This window comes from Plectrocnemia conspersa, unplaced genomic scaffold (genome assembly GCF_051122295.1).
Source record: "Plectrocnemia conspersa isolate PC_06_02 unplaced genomic scaffold, ASM5112229v1 ptg000009l, whole genome shotgun sequence".
In the NCBI taxonomy this organism is placed as follows: Eukaryota; Metazoa; Arthropoda; class Insecta; order Trichoptera; family Polycentropodidae; genus Plectrocnemia; species Plectrocnemia conspersa.
In genome coordinates, this window is record NW_028277173.1 from 20,573,374 (window position 1) to 20,598,037 (window position 24,664).

Here is a 24,664-nt window from a genome sequence, read left to right on the forward strand (position 1 = left end):
ACCTATATCCTTGCTATGATTTTTTCTAGAGTCGGACCCCTCAAGGAGAACGGGTCCCGGGAATTTGTCCCCTCTCGACAGGGCTGAGTATAATATTTAGCATATAGATTCGTTTTGGAGTGTCTCAGGTAAGCTCTCATGAACATAATTTTCAAGAAATTGAATTCTGGATAAGAAGGAGCAACTAGAGTTAGTTATCGTTTGGCGCATTTAATAACAAAATCTGGAACGCCATTCACTAACGGAGAAATTATCAAACAAAGTATGATCGAAGCAGCAGAATAAATATGTCCAGATAAAGCTACTTTAGTCAATCAATTAAGTTTATCTGGGAACACTGTGGGGCGAAGAATATAAATTATTGGCAAAAACATATCTCAGGTGACAAACTATTGGACGAATCTACATATATTTACGATACTTCTTAAATGTTGTTATTCAAAAGAGGAATTTATAGTTTATGAGGTATTGCTTGATGATCATAGCATGCACGGAACAACCAAAGGAGAGGAAATTTTTAAATGGTAGAATATGGAAATCTACCTTTTATTATTTAATTACAGAAATCGCAATTTTTCTGTCATATAAGAAGTTCAACATTTAGTAAATTCATCAGAAGCTTCATATTCAAATTCGGTTAACTCTTTCTTAACAATTTAATTTTATCCACACAACTACATAAGTAAATTAAAAAAAATATATGTATATCTCATATACGTTTATCAGTACTATTTGAAAGGATGGGAGAGGATTCAATATTTGCATTATTAAAAACGCAAAAAAAAACATTTGTAAATAAACTTATAATTCTGACAAAAATTGAAATATTATGTATTTTTCAATTAATTAATTAAATTTTATTGTTAATAAAAAATAACCAAACTTGTCATATTTTTATTATATTTTATGTCTACTTAAAGTATAACGTAACTTGTATTTTTTTAGACAGGTGCTAGCAAAGAAGCCTTAAAATGTCAAAGACGTCCAGTTTATCACTTCTTATAAGATTAAAACGAAGTAAGAGAGCAATGTCGTCGAAAAAAAAGATAAGCATCACAAAAAAGCAGGCGAAAGTGTGTAGGTTTTAACCGTGCGCCTATGTTGATCGTTTGGCCAGCCACGATCCTGATTTATTTACAGACCGAAAGGATAAACTTGCCTAAAGATAACAATCGAGTTTTCAAACAAGCCCAAGATTTTCCTCGGAACAAAATCGTATACACTATAACAGCTCTTATACATTGTGTTCTATTTTTATCCAACGGCGGAAAAATATCTATAAACAACGTTCTCGCAAAGAATTCGATTTGTGGTGTAAGGAAATGTAATAAAATGTACATTTATATCACAAATTTATATTTTGTATTGAACCGGACCATATAAAGCAAAATGTGATATTTTTGGGTTTTGTCTAGTGATACATTCCACTCGCGTATTTTTAGTAATATAATATTAAATTCCAAATAATATATAATGGGGAAATCTCTGGATGGATGGAAAGTTGAAGTTGTGATTTTTTTGTTGCATTTTGTCTACAGTGATTAAGACAATTAAAGCATTATTAATATTTATTTATAAGATAAGGGTCTATACTAGCAAAATGGCTTTTATATTTAGATAAAGAAAGAACTTTAGCCCACATAATAATTTCACAGCCGGGGACATAATTAATCAAGTTGCTACATTCGTCTGGGGAGGCTTTCGAACGAAAGTGATATGACGCTTATCCTACCCACGCGCTTAATTCGCGTAGCGAGTTTTCGTATAACGAAGAGATTTGCCAAAGCCCCTCACTTCCTTCCCTTAAGGGTTTATTTACGTGCCAGCTTGTTTATTGCTGGGTGTATAAATAAACCTGTTGATTGTGTGACAGACGTGTATCAGAATCGATTTGCTTCGTATACCTACTATCTAGAATCGGAATTGCTTCCAATAATTACTAAGATACTCTATAGACTTATGTACTAATATCTAATAATGAGAATTTTAGCAACTTTAATTGAATCTCTGAATTTAATTAAAGTTATATTATAAACACATTTTTAGGTAAAACTATAGTTTACGCAAAATAAACTTTAAAATTATATTATATCTAATATATAGATTGTATAATACATAATAAATAAAATTGTATAATATTATTAATAATTAAATAAATATTTCCTTGTTGCTATTTTATAGTATGTAAAAAATGCAAGAAATCTTAATACAAATATAACTTTACCAAATAACTTTATTATAGAAAACATTAACATTAGTTTAATATATTTAACTAAGCAAAATAAGCTTTTAACTTTCACGCGCCCATGCTATACCGATTTGTTAGAGAATTTTGCAAGAGAGAGATGGGTGAGTATACCCTCTTTTCTCTCGCACGGATTTATTTTTACGTGTGCGAGCGAGATGCACAAGTGCGTGTGACAAAGCGAGATAGCTAGGCCAAGATACCTCACGCTCTGACTCAGTCTGACGCACGCATTAGACGGCGTTTCAATCATGCGTCAGTATTTGTTTGCCTGTGCCGGAAGAGCTACACGAAGCGCAGAATATTCCTGCGCTTCACAATTATTTTTCGATTTAATAAGTATATTTAATATTTTTACCTAATTGAATAATCCGAATATAAACCAACTTTAGTTTAAATAATATTTATAGCAATGGCCGAAAGATATAATGATTCCGATAAATCGAATCTTGAATTTAAGGGCGTAGAATTTCTTTCGGATAACGAAAACGTGAATGAAATGTTCGAATCGGAATCAGATGAAGATTATTGCAATTACGAAGTAAGTTCTTCTCAAATTTACATCTGAAATGATTATTTATTATAAAAGCAGTAATATCAAATTGTTGAAAGGCAAAATCAGTCCTTTGTTATTTTTACTAAAATCGTGTTTTATCAAAAACACGTATTAATACATTAAAATGTGCCTAATTAACTGCGTATTTATTTCAAAATGAAAATTCCTTATGGGTTCAAAAAAATAGCTGCAAAGCTTAAAAATACATCATACTTTAATTAAATGTTAATTAATAACCATATGACTTTTTTACTTGCTGTATAGACCATTTTAAATCTAAAAATAATATTATTTTTACTTTCCCGCTTAATTACTTTGACACAGCTATTGATCGCTGTAAAGCTGTCTCTGTAGAATGCCTCATTCTAAATCTTAATTGTTCTTTAATTAAAATATTTTTATTATTCAGAAACTCTCTTAATTGCACACAAACAATCTGCTTCATTAAAGGAAACATATTAATGGGTCTCGTCCCAATGGCCTTTATTGCGCCCTTTACTTTCGTTGTTGTTGCAATAATATTGATATTTACTTGGTTACCATTCTTAATTATTTGTAAACATATTACAAAATATTTAATTTAAGCTTCTGCATAGTGACCTAAACTAATATATATTTTTATAAAACTGTCAATTTATTAAAATAATAATATTTTTTTATTATTTAATTAAAACATTTTCGTGTGTAAAAATGGCCGCGACGTGAACTCACTTGAAAAGCCCGGGGGAATTTTGTTCAGGCGCTTTTAATATCGCAAAAGCTTTTGCCATATTATCAGGTCAAGAAGGCTCTCGAGGTGAGATTTTTAAAGTACAACCCGCCGCGAAAATAACTCAAAAAAATCATTTTATTTTTAAATATAATATTTTTATATATTTTACCTCGGTCTTGAGCGGTGAGCAGCGAAGAAGATAAGGTTTGGCGAAGTTTCCCAAACGTTCCTGCCGTTTGGGAATCAGGAGTGGCGGTTGGTGAGCCATCCTCCGTGGCCACCATCTGAAATAATAATAAAATAAATATTAGCATAAAACGTTAACATAATAATACATTATAGTCTACATTATTATCACTGAGAATTTGAGATTGAAAAGTTAATGCTAATGCTTCAGCATAATTTAGTACCTGTTTAAGCAATCAACCTCAAGGTGTTTGGGCGAATTTTGAGGATTGGATATTAATTAAGTATTATGCAAATTATATTATATTATGAAAGACGGACGGAATTGGAAATTAAACCATTTACAACTTGAATAATGGACTATGATAATAATTAATAATTAAATGAATATACAACAGAATGTTGACGAACGGAGGTTGTAATTCGAAATAACAAATAAACAAATGTATTGTTTTGTTTTTCTTTTAAATAAAATATTTTTGAATTATTTTTTATAGTGCTAAGAAGATTTACTCAACGAAATTAGGCATATTCTTATTACTATTGCAAATTAAAACGAATTGAGAAAAGATTGATTAAAATTTACTTGTTTTTTACTAATATATATTGATTAATTATCATAATTACTAAATACATACTATAAAATAATACATCCACTAAGAATCATATGAAAAAAAATGTAAGAATATACCAATGTAGATTCTGAACAATTAAAGTAATATTATTTAGCTGTTGAATTTGAAAGTGGTTTAAGTCCATTTTGTTAAAAAAAAGAATTAGGGTTAATTTTCATTAGAAATTAACTTGAATCAATCTATAAACAACAGTGTAAATTATTTACTAGTAATTTATTTTGGTCAATGATATTATTTGTTTGTTGATTTTGAAAGTTAGGCAAGTCCACTCAAAATAAAATAATTTTAATACAAATTGAAAATCGCGCTATGTTAGTTAGTTTCCATAGTTACGAGGAAGCAAAATTTTGAAAATTTTGGAGTCTTACAGACTAATGGTTTTATACAGAAGTGTGCTAAGAGAAAAATGCGACCGAGAAATTAAAGGGAACGCAAAGGACATGCAGTTTTAAATATTATTTAGATACCAAAGAAGCAAGAATTTTAGTACACAAAAGATTTTTTTTAGACACATTCAATATATCTAAAGGAAGAGTAGACCGTGCTCTCAATAAAAGATTTTCGTGGTAGAATAGAAGGTTAATCCATGAAAACTAATGAGGAAGAAGTGAAACGCGTGAAGGAACACAATGAGAGTTTTCTTCAATCAGAAAGTCATTATACAAGGTCTCACAATCCAAATAGAAAGTATTTAAACATTAAATTAAATTTAATAAAAATGTATTTTTTGATTACGTTGGAAATAAGAAAAATAACACGTTATTTTAAGAAGAAAATATATAGGAATATTTTTAACAAAGATAATTTCCACTTTCATCATCGACGTAAAGACACGTGCTGAAAGTGCGATTCGCTCAATATGCAAATTAAATCTGATAAAATAACATAAACTTAATTTAAAAGATGTCAAACTAGTTAGAAAATCCTTATAAGAAGATAAAGCGCTAGCCTCAAAAAACCCTTGAAACTATTTACATTTGATTAGAAAAAAAAACACTAACATACCATAAACTAAGAGTTTCTGTTTAATACTATAAACGAAACATTTAAGTTTTAAATCAAGGTTTCCACAATTTACATGATGATGAAATTCATATGTATACCTGGGATGAATCAACTGTATTCATAGGATCACAAGAAGTAGCTTCTTGTTTTTTAAAACATATAGAAAATGTGACAACTCATTAACATTTATTTATTTATACTTATTGCTAAATATGCACTGTCCAAAATAAAAATATAAAATTAGCCTTAATGTGGAAAAAAAATTTCGGTCTATCAATAACAATATAGATATTATTGACCATAAATTCTTATTATTTGGACATTCATTCTTGCCAAATGATTGCGATTTTGGTGTTGTAGAAATGGCGATTCGAAAAATCAACTTTCTGTACATTTCTGACGATAATTACAAATTAATTCAAAAATTTCGCAAAAAAATCCATTTTTACTACACGAAATGAAAAGTGAAGACTTTCTGAAGGAGGTAATTTTTAAATAACCAAAAATATTGATGGCGAAACTGTAAACTAGCTGAAAATCTTCTGGTTACGAATTTTAAGAAATGCGCCGTATAAATTAAATTATAAAATATCATTCGAAAGTGATTCACAATTTAGTAGGTCAAAGATTTTCGACAAAATAACATTGCCATCTTTAAATGAAAAACTAGTCCTATTACTGAAGAGAAATATAAATATACCACCCATACATAATGGATACTTATTATAAATTTAAAAGTTGCTGTATAAATAAATAAATTACATACAACTACAAAAGTCAGGGTTGTAAAACTTAATTAAAATGCAGGGTATTTTATTCATACTTTTACATACATTACAGAGTGCCTTTTGTTTAATATTACTGTATAAAAAATGAACAAACTACGTTAAAATTATGACAAATATATGATAATTAGTTTAAGACAAGCACTAACAGAAGCTTCTAATGCTGTTCCGTCATCTACAAATATATATAAGAATTAGCATAAACTCAAAAGGGAATAATATTCGAGTGTAAGTCTTTAATATTCTTCCGGATGACAAAAATCACGTACACAAAAATAAAATAAATTTATTGAAATAGAAAATAACGCTAAAATACTAATTGAATGCATTTCAGAGTTGTAGAGCAATAAAACGAAAGTATTTGAAAGGTCTCGACGTAAAAGGAATTAATGTCAATAATACGCTAAATGAAAAATAATCTTACACAATGCAGGAATAAATCGCTAATGCACAATAGTGATGCAATCCAAGCTCTGAAAATCAGATATACAAATAACAATACACCCGAGAAAAAGAAAGCTTTTTAAAGATTCGTAAAACAGTCCTTTGAGAACAGCTTTTGAAAGGTCTTTGACGTTACTGTTATGTGAATGGACCAGAAAGCGGAATAATTCATAGACACCGTAAATAATTGTATCTAAAAAATGCGCTAGATATAATTTTTAAAAGGCCATGGGTTGTCACACTTTGTATCGACTCCTAAATCACTTGCTTGTGTATGAGTTGTGCTGATACACCTACATATATACATTGAAGAGTTGGACGCTTATCAGGACTAACGTTAAAGGAATATGTCGCTATAAAATAGAACAGCAATAAATCAGGAGCTCTACAGGAGAGTTTCTCTACCTTCATTCAAATTAGAAATACTTTGGTAGGTAGGCCACATTGCTTGACTAAACGTCACTAACTATAAAGGCAACTGCAGAAACCAAAACTTTAACACAAAAACGATAAATCGTCACGGCGTGAAGAGAGATGAAAAGCCTATTATGTGTTGTAATGTTAGTTAGTAAGTCGCATTATTTGCATCTTAAGACAAATTGTGCAGAACTTCAGTCGTTGTCAGGCAGGCGTAATTTTTTAATAGATATTTGCTATAAGCAATAAAATGTTTAATGTTGCAATATATATATTAAAAGTACGAGGTTTTTAGCAAACAGCTACTGTGCTTACCAAAATGTTATATAAACAAGAAGCAAATGCTTTCTAAATATACTATAATAATAATACATCAGATCAAATCTAACGTTTACAAAAGCCAAGCACGATTTGTAGATATAAGTGATTCTTAAAACAGCTTAACGAGCGAACTCTTGAACTTTCTTAAGTGATAAGTTTCAAGAGTCGTAAATGATAAATGAAACTCCTACGTAGTGGCGTTATTATGCGAAATGTGATACGTTACATTATTTGATGAAATGTGATAATAAATGTTGACATTTTCGACATTATCTGGTTGTACAAATGTATAATAATAATGTATATATGTACACATATTGAATAACATACAAAATGAGATATCTAACACATTATTGAGGTACATGTCATGAAAGAGAATTTCAATTAATTAACTGCCTAGAACAGATTTATATTAGTAGTTGATTCGGGCCAGCTGGATTAAATCTTAAACTAGATTAAATCCTTTATCAACGCGTGAGGTTTGACTGTGTACACTATACTGTGAACGAATACACAACATCTGCATATTCAGCAGTGGCATTATCGAGTCGAAATTAGTATTGGATTCGTATATAGTTTGAAAACGTTCGTTATCCTAGCGCTTGTTAAACTTTCCAGTGTTTTAGAAAATTATTTAGCAGAATATTTTAATTTAAATTTAATGTAATCTTTATTTTGCTTAAAACACTTGGAACTCTTCTCTGTGAAATTATGTTCCCTTTTTCTTTTGCTGTCTTGAATTGTGTATTTCTATGACGGAATTACAAATTAAGAACGATTTTTTCTTAATTTTTAAATCAAAAGACCTTCCTTATTTCTGCTTCAAAATTTACCACAATTATTCTTAATATTATGCCATAAACCTAAACGAACCTCACGTACTGATATGACTCGGATCTGGTCAACTCTTTTACGCCATGAGAACCATAATGATATTTTTTAATATTCCCGTATTTTAACTTTTAAGACATATTTATTAATAGCTACATTATAGTATAATCAGTATATATGTATGTTCTCGTTTCTGATACCACCAGGCCGCGGATCTTAGTTTGAGAATCGTTCTATATCCGGAGTAAGTTTTCAGTTTATCGAGCAAAGTTGAAACTCGGAGGAAGGTTGAATAAAAAAGGCACTTCGAGGGGGCGAGATAAGCTCTGGGGGAAATAAGTGAAGGAAGGCAGCTGATGCGGAAAACAAATTCTCATTTGAGGACAGTCACAAAGGTGGAGCGGAAGCTTTAATGCTCAAAGATGGATTCGAAATTAAACGACCCATCGCTGACAGACATCGCTGAGAAGACAAAAGCCTTTCGCCGACACATACGACTACGATTTTAATCATCCCTCATTCAAAGTATTCGAAAAAGGTATATTCTTAGCCTCAAATATGATAAGATTTTCATAAGTAAAAAATAATAATTTCTTGAATTTTAATTAAAATTAAATATTTTAATTTACATTCCTAAATTACATTTTTGTATAGCTCGGGTCACATTTGTAATGTGAAGTAAACACTGAGAGAGTTTTAATTATAAATGTTTTCCGTGAATACCGTAATTTTCCACAACTATGTAACAAGTATGTATGGTCCATATATATCTCTAGCATAGAGTGGAAAGTACTATTGAGGTTCAACGTGCATCAAGCCTAGTAATAAAATAAAATGATTTTTCAACTGTCAATTCATTATGGTAATAAGTTGCCAATTTTTTGAGTAACAAATATGTTAATACAAAAATCATTAAATATATTTTTAGAACACTGAAAAATATTATTTAAATTTAAGTTTATAATTATAAATATTTTTATTTCAAGTTATAGCTAAAATTAAATAGAAGCGTTTTTTAGCAATACTTTTATGACTTAACTGACATCTTCAGCTACAAGCGTTAATAAATATTTAAACAGCCTTTTTTCCGTGGTGAGAATCGTTTTATATCCAAGATGAAAAAGCGACTCGATACTCCCGAAGTTATAGCCGGAAGTCATTCTCGAGGTGGCCGGAAATTTGCCATTTTTAATAATAAAGGCAACACCCCCACGGCGCCGCTCACAAAAGGTAATACGACGCAAATAAGGACTAAAGGGTAACAAATCATTATTTTATTTTCCACTTGCGGAAGGAAGGAAAAGCGTCCCCGTCGAATTTCATGCAACGTCAGTTTTTCTTTATGAACGCGTCGACGGGGCTCGTGTGTCGGAGCGAAAGGCAGGGAAGAAAAAACGGTGATTCGAGCTTTTGGGGATCTCAAATGATTGATGGTTGAAATTATGCCTCAAACTCCAGTAGAAAGTCGTAACGTTAAATTTTACAAAAGTTTCCAAATGGAGCTGTTACGGCGTATGTTATAATATAACGACGACGTGGAAATGTATAGTATAATGTGGTATCTTTAAAGTTAGATTTATTTCATATGAGATATTGCGTGAACTTCTAGCGAAATTCAATGAATTTGATTTAGTATTACTCTTAAATTTTATTTAAAAAAATATTTTTTGATATATTGTAATAGTTTTTGACTCTTTTGTGACCGCTGACTGCGTTTTAGTGACTTTGATAAAAATAAAAATAAGAAACAATGGACCAGCGACGTATTTCATATAATAATCACATTTTTCAATAGCAAAATTAAATAATTTAATAAGATAACAATAAGAATTCAGATAAATTTAATATATTAATAAAATTATAAGCCTTCATAAATATTAAGTAGCTTCACATGAAATTGTGAAACATATTCACATGGCCATAGACAGGAAAATACCCACTGGAGCAGTATTACTGGACACTGCAAAAGTTTTTGCTCGTGAATGACACACAGGCATTAAGTAGTAAATTGGCTGAATAACTTTTGTCTAATTAATAAACCTTTCGAATGCAAATTAATCTGTTTTATGCCTATGTGAAATACCGAGGTCTCACTTTAGATTCTAAACTCTCATGGCAATTCCATTTAGGTAAAACAATATAATTAAAATTAATAATATGACTTCAAAGCAAATTTAATGTTAAGACTATTAAATATACAATACATGGCATGCATTTTTTATGCTTCTTTCGTTTAGGTATACTAATTTAAAATTCAACAAATATTTCACTAAAATTGTTTTAAATACCTGATAAAAATGACAATGCGTTTCAATGAACTAAACACAATCAACAACTATTAAGTAAATAGTAAGACACTAGACTGAAATCAGTCTGTAAACCAATGAGAGCTATTGTATGAATTATAAGCAGCTATTTCAACTAACAATAAACATATGTCACTATGCATGACCTAACTAAATTCGATTCGATTATTTATTAGTGAGATTAGAAAAAACAAGAAGTATGATAATCGATTGAAATTATAAATATATAATATTCACTAATTCTGATCTTCCAGACACGATAGAAATTGAAAAATACTAAGGTCCATATAAAATGTGAACCATGGAGTTTCAGGTATTATTCACTGATTTATACTATCGGTTTACTACGCTGATTATGTGGATTTTACCTTTAGAAGTCCAAAGGCATGTATGTCATGCCTAAAACTATTTTACAATTGCAGTACAATGGCATCTAAAGCCATTTTTAATGATTTCATAATAAAATTTCCAGTATTTTATTTCATTAGTTACTCAGAGATATTTATATTAATATATTATGGTAAAATGATTTAGTAATTCCTACTAAAATTCGAAGTAAAATTTGTTAATCCATTGATGGATTTTAGAAACAATTTTTTGACCAGTCTGTGCCAACCTCTCAAAAACTAGACGTGTGATTCTCCATGGTTCTCAATTTAAAAACTTTTGTTATTACATTCTAAAACTAATTATAGTTTTAGGACTTTCATTAGGTCAAGTCCAAAATACGAACTAAGCCAAATCGTCTCTTATGGGAAAAGAAGCGAAAGAAGATGTCGACATAAACGAAAAACACTACAGATGTCGCATCTCACATATTGCTCTATAGTTAGTCTACACTTGGATATTACACTATTTCACTTTATCGACATTACTATTGACTTCTGATATAAAATCATTAGTCAAAACATATTCAAACCGAATTTTTTCGCTATCGAAGTGGGAACGCTGCGATAGCGACGGCACGATTTTATTGCTTTTGACGTAGATTTTTGACTTCTGAGAAAGGATAATTGTTTTTTGCGCTCTATATTGTATAGTATCAACAAAGTATATAAATAAGAATGAGTTTAGAAAAACTTTAATGTGCTGAACCACATATTTTATAGAATAAATAGTTATGTTTCATACATTCTTTGAATTACCGAAATAAATGAAACAATAAAAATAAAAATATTAGAATAAATGTATAAAGGTGAGACGAAAATAAAGACAAAACTTTATTTACACGCCCTCTTCTAGATAAAAATCATAATAAATTACAGCAAATAGAAGCCCTTGGAAAAGGGCTTCCGGAGTATTGAGAAAGGTTTACGAACGATTAGGCCTTGATGGAGAATAATTTATAGAATCGATTAAAAAGTCAGAAAAAAACACTTTTAATTTCACTTAGACTTGTTTACGACCAAACTGTGAAACAAAACGATACAGAGAGATGTATAAATAGACTGAGGGTGCGTAATTAAGGCTTTCGTTCTAGAGTGTAATTTTGATTTACTCCGGAGAAAATTAAACCGTCAAACGTTGTTTCATGGCGGTAATTTGATGTAGCTCACAGGAAAACAAATTTAATGTGTACCGAACTCGAAAGCCAGTTCCGGAAAATCCTCTGCGAAACGTTTTCAGGTCGTAGCGAAGCACTCTAGACAAAGTGACGAACAAGGAACAATTCATACTAATCCCCGTATAAAACTGCTTTGTTTTCTTGTAGATAGCCGAAACGGCGACGAGCACCCCCGTATTTCCCACGCCATTGTCTTCCAGACAAATTAATGCTTATGTTCACGTTTATTTTGAAATCATATTACAATTTGAAATGAAACTTATGTTGTACACCATGAAAAATATTTTTATGTCTGTCGATTGTGATCGCGAACTTACTGTAATGCTTACAAGTATCGACGATAATGTAATCTTGAATCAATAATTCATATTTTTAAATATATTATCAAGGTTAAAAAATATGTAATAAAACTACATATATATTTTTTAATATTATTCCAATTTAACAGATCGTTAGATTTTTTATAGAACTCAGAGATCAATATATGTACAATGTGAATAAAAAACGAGAGGTAAAAAGGATACGGGCACATCAGGAATAAGGCGTTTATCAATTGATTGAAGCAATAATGCTTACAAAGTGTTACATTTTTTCCTGCCCAAACGTAAAGAGCTCCCAGGAGACTCGTTTTAGCATAGTCCCTATTATGCTTCGGGTTCTATAAATGAGATCGGAAAAAATTCAATGCAAAATCGCAAAAAAAGAAAATATAAGGTTTCATCCATTGGAGTCACGTATCATAGACTTTAACCTTTGTCGCCGTAACCGCTCCCAGGTGAGAATCATAAAAATTTACATACACAAAAGATGCCAAATCAACCGAAAAAAATCGCTGTTCGATATGCGTACAAATTTTTAAGGTGAGACAAATTAATTGACAAAATAGTATAATACTACTAAAAATAATTACTTTCGGTATATGCATATTTTATAAAGTGCATTTGAACAAATTTAAAAACTAAATAATAAAACAGCAATATTAATTAAAAATATTAACTAAGACCTAGGTTCGAATCCCATATGGACCCTAGAATTTCTAAATTTTTATCGTGTCTGGGAGAAATAAATAAGTACGTTTGTACTTTAAATTTTAATTATTCCTTATAAAATAAAGTTGTTAAGTTGTACTTTTTCTTGTGTTTATTTTTAACATGAAACGATACAATCAGTATCGTTTCTTGTAAAAAATAAACAAGTAATTATAATTTATTTCCTGTTTTTATATGATTGGTTGATTCTGCATTTCAATATCCTTTTTAAGCTTTATACTTTTAAAAATAAGGTATACTTTTATGTTTTGTTGGCTTTTTATAGTTATTTAATAATTCTGATCTATGTAATATTTCATTGAACAAGGAAATATTCGTTTTATAACATTATAAATAAGTAAGCTATATTTTTAGCATGTTAAAGTAATTTTTAATCATGGATTTTTACTTTCCCAATACATACATATATTTGATATAATGCTTTTAAAAATTATCCATTTCCTTTTCTTTGTTTTCTAACCAATATGTGGGGTATGGTAAGTGATTAAAGTACAATTGTTTTTCCTGTAATATATACATATATTAACCCTTATCATCAACTAATTTAATAGGATGTACATTTATCTGTGTTTGTTCGAATATTTTTGTTGCTTTGTAGAGTAAACAGTTTGTGGTTTCGGTTTTAGATATATAATGGCTTTTTGGTACAATTTTTTATTTCAATATTTAATCGCAAAATCTATATAAATATAATAATTTATCCAATACGATTGTTCAACAAAGTGATCTGCTGAATAAAAAAAACAATTAGAAAAATGTCAAGCACCATATTATAAAATACGAGAAGAACATTCTTCAGATCATAGGGCACGTACTCTTGTTTACAAACTAAATTCAAGGTAATTTAATACATACAAAATGGAAAAAAAAGTTTGATTTGCTGATTTTGTTAAATTCACAAAATACAGTTGAAAGAACCTAACCTCAAATTTTGTATAGGTTCCTAGTCCCCTATAGCGTAATATTCCTTTAACGAAGTCCTAATTTTAGGAAATAGAGGGGTCGACTGTACATATATTGTTATCAAGTGTAATATTATTTATTATACACCTAGATAGCTGCAAAATATGCAATCAAATAACACAATTAATGTTAATAATAGCAAAAACTATTTATATCAATAAAGTTGAAAAAAATTATAACTGATTTTAGATGATCATATTTTACGAAAACAGTACAGCAATTTTTTTATTCGACTTTTAATAGAAAAATATTAACGTTTTTGATTTTCCTTAATAGATATTAAGATTTATATTATTTATATCATTAATATAAGTAACACGTGTATAACTAAAAAAGTTATGTTAATATTTATTAATCGTAGTGAGGCTAACTGAAAATATTAACTAAGAATTTAATTATTTCATATTGAAATGTAGAAGTATGAATATGAATATGAAAGTTTATTAAGAGATTAATTATATAAATATAACAACATTTGGGCGTAACACAAATAATTAGGATGTGGTTAATATTGTGTATAATGTATATACACATATATAAATTATATTTAAAAAATTAATACTTGTAAAAAGTTATTATTATTTAAAAAGCTTTTTAGTATTTTAGTAAAAAAAGTTACAATGTTGACAAACATTGTATTTCGCTAAAAAAATATCAATAAAAGACATATAATTATGGCATTTTTATCAGCATAAAAATACTTTGATTTATAAATGTTAAGCATTGTATTTTAATATAATTTAAAACATAAAATAAATAAAAAGTTTTAATTTCACTAATATTTATAATTTAAATACTGAATATTAATTACTTATTGTCTTGAGTTTATTTGTTTGAAGTTTAATATTACTCATTTGAATATCTTACTTATGTAGCTAAAAATAGAATAACTAGAATTATGTTTCTTCAATTTAAAAGAGATTTATTTTACTTTAATGTATGAGAGAGTGTATATGTTAATGGAAAGAGCGAGTTCTGGGAAGCTGTTTGCTATTTTTACGTAACGTTTTCCCTGAAATACGTTATTCAAGTAAATAGGCTGCATATATTTTTTACGCTAAGCGATAAAATATTTATATGTACAGAATAATATTTATAATTATGCTTTAAATATAGACAGTTGTGTAGCTTATCAATATATCTATCTACAATTGGATAGTGGTAGTTGCAATTGCATGTTTTATAAAATCACGATATTATAATTTATGATAATAAATACCTTTTTAATATTAATCTATATACACCGAAGGACGCGACAAGGGCATATGTATGTTATTAACGAGAGATTTTATAATTAAAACGTCAATCAAACATTTCAATTTCAATACGATAACATTGGATGTTTACCCAATCGATTCATAAAGTGAGTTTGCTCGGTGTTGACCTTTACGAAAACGCCGAAACAATCCAGCGGATCAGCACACATGACTTTCTCGTTTTTAGAAAATATACACCGTAGTTTTATATATTATGTATGAATATAAATCCCTACTAAATTAATCAAAGATTATTGAGAGCGACGCTAAACCGTTTGCCATGTCTTTGCTTCTGTCAAACATTCAACCCAAATTATACCCGAAAGTGTTTGAACGACTTTACCTGCCCATGAAAGTAAAACATTTGAGTAACTCAGGAATAGTATGCCCTAAGTGCAAAACTTTCTAATTTAAGGTAAGCAAGTCAATGAGTTCTAAATTATTTACACTATAGAGTATAGAACATTAATATAAACTATAAAAGTCTAGTATTCTATATATAAAAATATTGAAAATAGTCACCACATGTTGCCACATATTGAATTTTGTCATGATATATCATTGTACTCATATGTACGCTGTTATGTCCTATAAAAGGCGTGGGTTAATGTAGCAGTCGGTGATAAATCTGGAGAGAGTTTATGACATCAATATGACAGATTCGGGAATGACATTTTCTTATAGCTAATACGTTTAAAAATAGAAAATAATAAATGTATCTGCTTTTATAGGCTGGTCTTACATGTTATCATGTTCTCTACTTTTTGGATATATTAATAAGTAAGCATTAACAAAAATATGTATTTCATTATTATTTGACATTACATACATAATTATTAGAATATTTATCATATACAACTTTATAATAGAAAAATTCATACTGCATATATTATAAAGGCTATATGTGTGTAAACTTTGCGAAAATTATTACTATTAACTAATGGCTTAAAATATAAATATAGTATTACCTATGTAACACACCATACATTGTATGTTTTGATTGTTAAAAAATGTTCTGTGCTATTTTTATCCTTATATATTAAATTAATTTATTTTTAATGAAAACGCAATGCTATAGAATATTTTCAGCGCCTTTAAAAATTTTCACCACAATTAAAAACTTTTTTTTATTATAATTATAAACGAATCTCCAATTCTATTCGAGAAGATTTTTATTTGTAATCGGCGCTGGATTGAAAGGCGGACACCAAATATAATTTAAAAATACATTGAATTGAAATTGAAATCCATTCAATTACGGCAAAGATTTTCCACGGAGCGGCTCTTTTCACCGGAAAACTCTTGTTTGATTTTCTATTCCTGGACGCGAGAGCAACGTTAAAATTCCACTACCAGAGTTTCGATTATCGCCCACGTTAATCTGTGAATTGGATATATGTACGTAGATGTATATATGTAGATTTTTAATACAGGTCGCAAAAGCTTCATTTATATGACACATTTAAAAAATCGCATTAAAAATGATTTTTTACCTAAAAGCATTATACTCAAGTGATAATGATAATGAAGTTGTAGATAATTTATATATTGAATTGAGTATAACATGGGAAATATGGGTTAAAAATAACGTACTTAAAGTAAATGAGAATAAAACTAAATTTATGTTTATTGAAATAAAATATGTTGGATATTAATATAAAAATAGTTATAGATAACTATATTATAGATATTTAGAATTAATTGTAGATAAAAATTAAAATATGGAAATTATATATTAAAAAAATAGTAGATAAATAGGTATATTATCAGGTAAAGTATAGAAAATATTACAAAAGTATTATATTTTCATATTTTAATTATTGTGCAACAATATTAGATATGTTTAATAAATTCGATAAATTGATGTTACAAAAATTACCAAATAGGGTAATGAGAGTAGACTTAAAAAGAGATAAGTTTACTAATTGTAGAAGTATGACTGATAGATTGAAATGGTTAAATGTTAAAGAAATATTGAAGAGAAATATTTTAGTATTTATATATAAGTTAAAAAATAATATGTTACAGGAGTTTTTAATAAGTATTTAATAATAAATATATATAGATTTAATAGTAGAAATTGAGACAATTTAATGATAGATAGGTATAAGAAAATGAGTACGGCCAGGGGAATTATGTACGGAAGTGTAAATTTGAATAATAATATTCCTTAAAAATTAATCTGCAGTAGGTTTCCAAAATATAATAAAGTAACATCTTCATGCATTAAGAAATAAATTATAATATTGAGTCTATTTTTATTTTCTGTTTATATTTATATTATGTATTATATGTATGTTTAATTAAAATTTTTGTAGTGTAAAAATTAGCTACATTAGCTAAATAAATTAATAAAATAAATATATATTAAAAAAGCTAGCAAAACTCTAATTACAGTAATAGCCTCTACATGCCTATGATAATAAATACGAATATATTTCTTATCAAAAATGGTCAAACATAAAAAAAATAATAAAGAAAAAACTTAAACAGAATTAATCATAACGTATATGATTCAGTCTAGGTCTCTAAGGTAGGGAAGCCTACCTTTATTTTCAGTTCTCTATAATCTGGCTAATACCAATGATTTGGGGGGGGGGGAAACAGACTATTTATTATTATTTTATAATATTATTATAAATATATTGTAATGTAAGTCGGAGGAATGTTTAGTACCTGATACGTTTAATAGCTATCTGCAAACTGCAATATGTAATCGTTTGTCTCGCCCCAACAAGAAAAAGGTTCATTTTTGCTTTTAGCTAGTCCTTCACCACTAATTTCATCACAAAGCTCTGATAATATTTCTGTGGTATTGTTGTACAGCGATAATTATTTAATATGTATATAAAAAAACCGCGTACAGTTTGCGCGATAATCGAATTAATTGTTATTAAATTAATGTTTTGAGAAATCTCGGAATCTTAGCAGCATGCGGTTTCTCCGGAGGCAAAGCCTAAGGTTAATTAATTAGTGAAGAATTTCGTGAGATCTTCGAGAGAAGGTCTAAATTTTGTCCTAATATCCCAGCGGTTCGGTTCGGTTGCGGTCAGCCGCCCGGATTATTATAGCCATTGCGAAATACCCGCGACGAAATACGCTCTGTTGAAAATTAATTGAATGTACATACGTATATACTACTAGTACGTGCAGGGGTGTGTTTAATTAAAACATCGAATATTGACGACGTGGACCGTATGTCAAATGATTTTATTAGTTACACATATAAATTATATGATGCGATATTTTTGTCCCAATATACGATCGCCGAAGCTTTTGATAAACATCTCATAATAAACACAGTAGACCTCGAATTGCGAGTTACTAAGTTATAGTGTATTTCACAATACGAGCAAATGTTTTTAATTATTTTTGACTTAATAAACGTGCGATTTTTTGCAATACGAGCAGTAATTCAGCGACAGAAGGAACAAATCTTCAGATACTTTTGAAAAAAAATATTTTTACATCGTGCCTCAAGATCATCAATAAAGCACGGGATACCAAGATAAATCTCAATTCTACTTAGATACATATGTGATCGAATTGCGTTGATAGGTTTGCTCTTAATCGTCGATGGAATTATGTCCTTAGGGTTAATGAAAACAATATTCCAAAATAGATGAAGGAATACGGTCATATGACGACCGAAAAACTAATAGATATGTATCGAGGAGAAAGAGGTTGAGAAACCTGTCACTTCAAATGAGACTAGGGATACATGTAAAATGTTGGAAATGGTGCAAAATTACCACGGAACTAAGGCCGAAGCAGTGATAAATCTATTCAATGACAAAACAATGTCATATTTTCGCTACATTCTCCAAAAAGTAATTTTATGGCGGACCACATAGATGCCCACGTTTGTCGGGGGATCTTATTCTTGAAACTCGTGTTAATTACTCTAACAAAAACTGATTATTTATCAATAAAGATAAACTAGACAATAGTGCGCAAAGATTCTCCGGTGCATTAAATAAATATTTCTTTATTACGAAACAGTCACGAGAAACAATATATCACCGGAAGACAAATATCACCGTAAGGCCACAAAACTGCCTCTAGACACCACAAGATTCCTACGAACTTTCCACGGACATCATCCCTGCGCCAGCTTCTCCACCGTTGTTCGAAGAAAATATCTCGCCCATCAGTCTGTCGCAATATATAATATAATCAAATAAAATTCGCACTAGTTTCCACTTGGTCTTACTGGCTGCGAAGTCACACCCCTCAGGGTTATATATCCGAAAGATTCTAGTTAAGGTTCAACGAAAATAAATACGTTTTATTGAGCTATCAGCGATTTCGATATGAATAATTAATAAATTTATTTATTTTATAAGAAATTGTGTTTTGGGACGAATCAATTTAAGTTTTTATTATTTTTTATATTAAAAATTGCTTTGATATACGAGTGTTTTGAAATACGAGAACGTTTCCGGAACAAATTATGTTCGTAAACTAAGGTTTCCCTGAATTTATTGAAAACAATACGATTACGATTTTTAAATAGCACATTGGTAGCAACGGATGACTTATTTATAATTTAATTATACATAAACAAGTTGGTTTAGACTTTCAGTAGCACTTTGTTGGAACAAAAAATGGATTACCAAACGAACCACTCAGATGAGTAATTAACACGGCAGTTTTAAACGCACGTTTTCAGCCCAATAAACTCTATAGCGAAAACGATAGCGTTACTAACAAGTACTAAAAGAATAATGAAGAGAAAATAGATTGAAGTACTTGCTCCGCAAAGTTCGCGATGCCACAATCTTCGAAATAAATAACATTATGAATTCCACAAAAAAAATTTTTTATGGTAAATATAATCAATTTAAAACATCCTGTATGATGGTATCAGAGAAAAGTTTAATGACGCGTTCAAATCCGTGAAGCGGATTGAAAATACACAGATATGTATGTACTAACTACGTTGGTGCACTAGGTTTATTTTTTTTAAATGCTGACGGTATAATTAACGGTGGTATTGACAGGTGAAATGAAAGTAGAGATAGAAGGAAATGATTCCGAGTGAAAAGCTCCATTTGTGTGAAAAATAACCCACTCGTCTGGAAATGGACGGTTATTTTTGTTTGCTTAATGTTATTATTTAACTATTATTTATAAATCATATGCAGACATATATAATGTGTAATTAAAAATATTTTATATAAGTAACAAGCTTTCATTGTCTCCAAAAAAGCACTAGACTTAAACTTTATACGTAATAATTTTTTATATGAATTAAGAATAAGTATGTGGATATTTCCTGGATACAAGTAACTTTTTGCAGCACTCACATTAGCTTTAACATTCAATACAGCTTAACAATAAATATGTCACAATGAGAATCGCTCAATGTGACAGGAAGGACCCAAAAAATAGTTATATATTTACATATATAAAAAATATATAATATAAAACACTCACCTTCTTCATAAACGACATCACATTGGTAGGCAACATGTTGAACGTTGATGATTTCTTATTTATAATTTACAAATTATTTTATTTTATATGTATTTTCTGAGTAGCTTGCTTCTGGACTCCATCTTCAATCACTACACACAAATTCACTCTAATTTTTTATCAAGCACAATTCACTCATTTTATTATTATTGATAATCCGCCTCTATTGTTACCCTGTTCACGCACTGCAGCTGTAATTATAAAACAAATATATTAGTACTTGAACAATATCATACAGATAAATTTTACGTAGAAACACTATAAAATAGCAATCAAAATCCTCCCACGACCGAAACGAAGGAAACGAACCGTAAATGTACGCAGACAAAAGGTTAAACAAAAGATTTCTCCGTTCCGGCTTTAACGGGTTAACCGCAGGGCAATTACTGTAACTTTTCGCGAAAACAAAACTCAAGTTAACTATATTCATTTACTAAATTTATAGGGAATGAAATAATTTATAAAAAGCGCTATTATAAAAAAAACATGTTTAGTTATGATCATAATTAATTCCAAGCAATAATTCGATACTGAAAGTAAAATATATACATACTAGGTAAAAAAACTGAAAAATTCAGTTTACATTTAATACGACTTACGTCCTCGATTTTTTTTCCAGTTATATTATACGAATAAAGAACGCGTGTAGCCTTGTTTTTGAAAGGGTAAAGTGCCATTTAAATATTTATATGGTAATAAATTGCGACGTAGACTCAATAAAATAAAATAATATCATTTAATATGATATTCTATTTTTATAACAAAAATCTAGCGCTTAAATTAAAATATTTTATTGCTATTGTTAGTATCAAGAAAGCAGGAATAACTTTAGACAGTGAAAACTAATAATCTGCAGCATCTATCCATCGGAGAACTAATTTACTAATAGGAGAGAGATCCCTGATCTGCTTGATTAATGCAGTCTTGCTTCAATCTTTCTTCTGATTATTCTCCGATATTTGTTACGATAAATTTGACGATCAAAAAGGAAATGAAAATCCATTGCATCTCAAGTAAAAGACTAATTGTACATTGTTCTGAAATAAAGTAAATGAAACTCTACCAACAAATATATTATAAAAATCTGAAAATGACAAAGATGAAGCTGTGGAACTATTTAATGAACGTATTGAACACATAGCATGGCATTTTTACCAAAACCTTAATAATTTATAATAAGATAAATCTGATTCTAGATACTCCTACTTTTTTATGATTTATTTAGATCACATTTATATTTTTTAAGTTGAAAAATACTTATATATTCAACTTAAAATATATAAAAAAAGTTAAGTTCGTTTGATAGGTAATAAAAGTTTTAAAAACAGTTACATATAAGAACATATATATTAACAATTTCTAACATTTTCATTTAAGATTAAGTAACTTCTCACAAATCCGGAACTTGCAGACTAAGCAAATTTATAAAATCTTCATAGATATTTATATCGGCCAAACGATTTCTAGGAAGCAATTTGCTATTTTTAAACAGCAATGAATTTGGTAAAAAATATATATCTTACATATTTTCAATTGTTGCTATTCATAAGAGAACCCATAATAATTTTCTTTTAAAAATATTTTATTTATACGGTAAACCTATACCAAAGTGAACTCAAGTCACACAATGAAAAGTTCCTTTGAACCCTCATTATATCAAAATCTGACAATAGGCAAACTCATTTCTAATATACTTCAATACGCACCGCTATATTTATATCCTCACCTTCAAGAGAAAATGTGTATGTATGTGAGTGTATAAAGGGGTTGAATCCACCCTTTTTATTATTACGAAAAGCCTCCCAAGGTTCGATTGTATTGATACGGCAAAATCACTATTGAGACGCTGAAATACGAACCAGCTGCCATATTGCCGACATCAATGGCTTGTGTGGTTAAAGATCGTGGAATGAATTAAATATATTTTTAGCACGTGTTTGATTAACCATTATGCCTAGACTGAAATTTGAGAATGCCCATTTGTACGCGAGTCGCATTGTCTCGCAAAACGTGATTTGTTTATAACGTAAACATTACAAAGGCTGAAAAGTAATCAAAATTCAAAATTAAATTCAATTACTCAAAATATGATACCAAAAATTAAAAAAAGATTTTATAAAAATATCGTTATGATTATCCGAACGGTAGAAAAATATGTCGCAAATACGCATTGACCGTGAGAAAGTGTCTGTCGTACACACGTGTTAAAGGCGCAATAAAGCAGTATATAAAACGAATAAATAGAATGGAACATAAACCTGCGCAATAAAAGGCAGAGACATCCCATCGTGTCGTGGCATGACATGATGCGTTAGAATGGTATCGGTTTCATACATTTTATATATGTAGAATCACATCACTGTGGACCCATGTGTCGTGACGCATTGTGTAAAATGTATGAAGCCGATACGATTCTGACGCATCACGTCACGCCACGACACAATGGTGTGTCTCAGCCTTAATTCTCGCGAGCGGTGTCCACGATCCTAGTAGTGGTCGAGATCCGCGCCCGGAATCTTTTAATCGCTACCAACGTACTTGGTGGGGGTACGGATAGTGATCCGTACCCCACTTCTTTCCAAGGACTTTAGCCTTGCTTCCTTGCTTCTTTATACTCTTATAATTAATGATTGCTTTTTAATAATCTACAATAAATAGTTAATTTCTCTCGTATTATTTCGTTGACGTAGAAACGCAAAAATACTATTTAAACACAACGATGCCATAGAGTTCCACTTTATTTTAATGTAACTCAGCAATCGAGATGTTGCTCGACTACAAATATTATTTTTACTTGATTATGATGAACTAATATTATACGGAAAGAGTAGTATATCATAAGAAATTCTATAAATAACGAAGAGTATATAAAATCAGCATGAAGTTATATAAATTGTTCCCTAATGAAACAAATATTCTCAATATTCATATAAAAAATAAAATATTTATGAACTGCTCAATAATTGTGGTTATGATATGTTATATATAATGAATCAATAATCTATATAAAATTCAACAATTTTATTATAAAGTAAAAATGGTAAGTGATTTTATATATTTATAACATATATTCTATTTTATTTGGTTAAAGATGAGTTTTGATTTCCGAGACTGGTAACTACAATATTTTTTCATAATATGTGTAATGATTGTATTTTATTTTATTAACGACTTAATGATTCATTGTACTAAGCACATATTTGTAGTTTATCAAGGCACTAGAACGTGACTTTAACTACTATATTTATTCTTGGGCTTATGTGATATTTTCTATAAGCTCTTTACTAAATAATAAATTAAAAGAAAATTTAGAACGAGATTAGAAAAAATATAATCTGTGATGATAAATCCGAATTTTAATTAGAATTATCCCGATTTATTATACTAGATTGCACTCATTGGTAAAACGAAGGAAAAAGACTGATTTTTGGCCAAATTTTTGGAAGATATTTTAGCGACAGTTAACAATTAGACACAGATTGAGCCGCTGCAGTAGTATTTTTTTATGGAATATTATGGTTTACATGTTGTTACATGTTAAATTACAAAATTGGATAAATGTTGCACAAGGCAGCACCGGCCGTTCAAATCCGCCAACAGTTCACCAAGAGAAAGTGTCTATGTCACGTCAGTCTTACTAGTGCCGCCAAATTTTGGCCATAAATAACCTATATATAAATACATAAATAGGCCCCAACAATATAATTTTCAGTTGTAATAACTTGAAAATATTAAATCGATAACAATAATTGAAGCAACTTAAAATAATGTAATTAAATTAAGCAACGCTTACACTGCTTCTCTTAAAATATATACGTATATGTAATATGGACATGTTTGTGTATCCATATAAGTTAGCGAAAAAAGCTTTGTGTGAATAATGTTTGGGAGAAAAACGTGACGGTTTTCTT

The 24,664-nt window shown here is 29.3% G+C and overlaps 1 protein-coding gene across 1 annotated transcript in view; it reads right to left on the reverse strand.

Moving 5' to 3' along the window:
- Window positions 1-24,664, reverse strand: part of Fife (regulating synaptic membrane exocytosis protein fife) — a 106,707-nt gene that overhangs the window by 55,537 nt on the left and 26,506 nt on the right. Inside the window, exons 2-3 of the mRNA XM_088193663.1 lie at window positions 20,715-20,944; window positions 3,683-3,797 (exon numbers count right to left, since the gene is read on the reverse strand). Of these exons, the coding sequence (XP_088049789.1) occupies window positions 3,683-3,797; window positions 20,715-20,750 (151 nt within the window). The 5' untranslated portion in view covers window positions 20,751-20,944. The remainder of the gene's footprint in view (window positions 1-3,682; window positions 3,798-20,714; window positions 20,945-24,664) is intronic.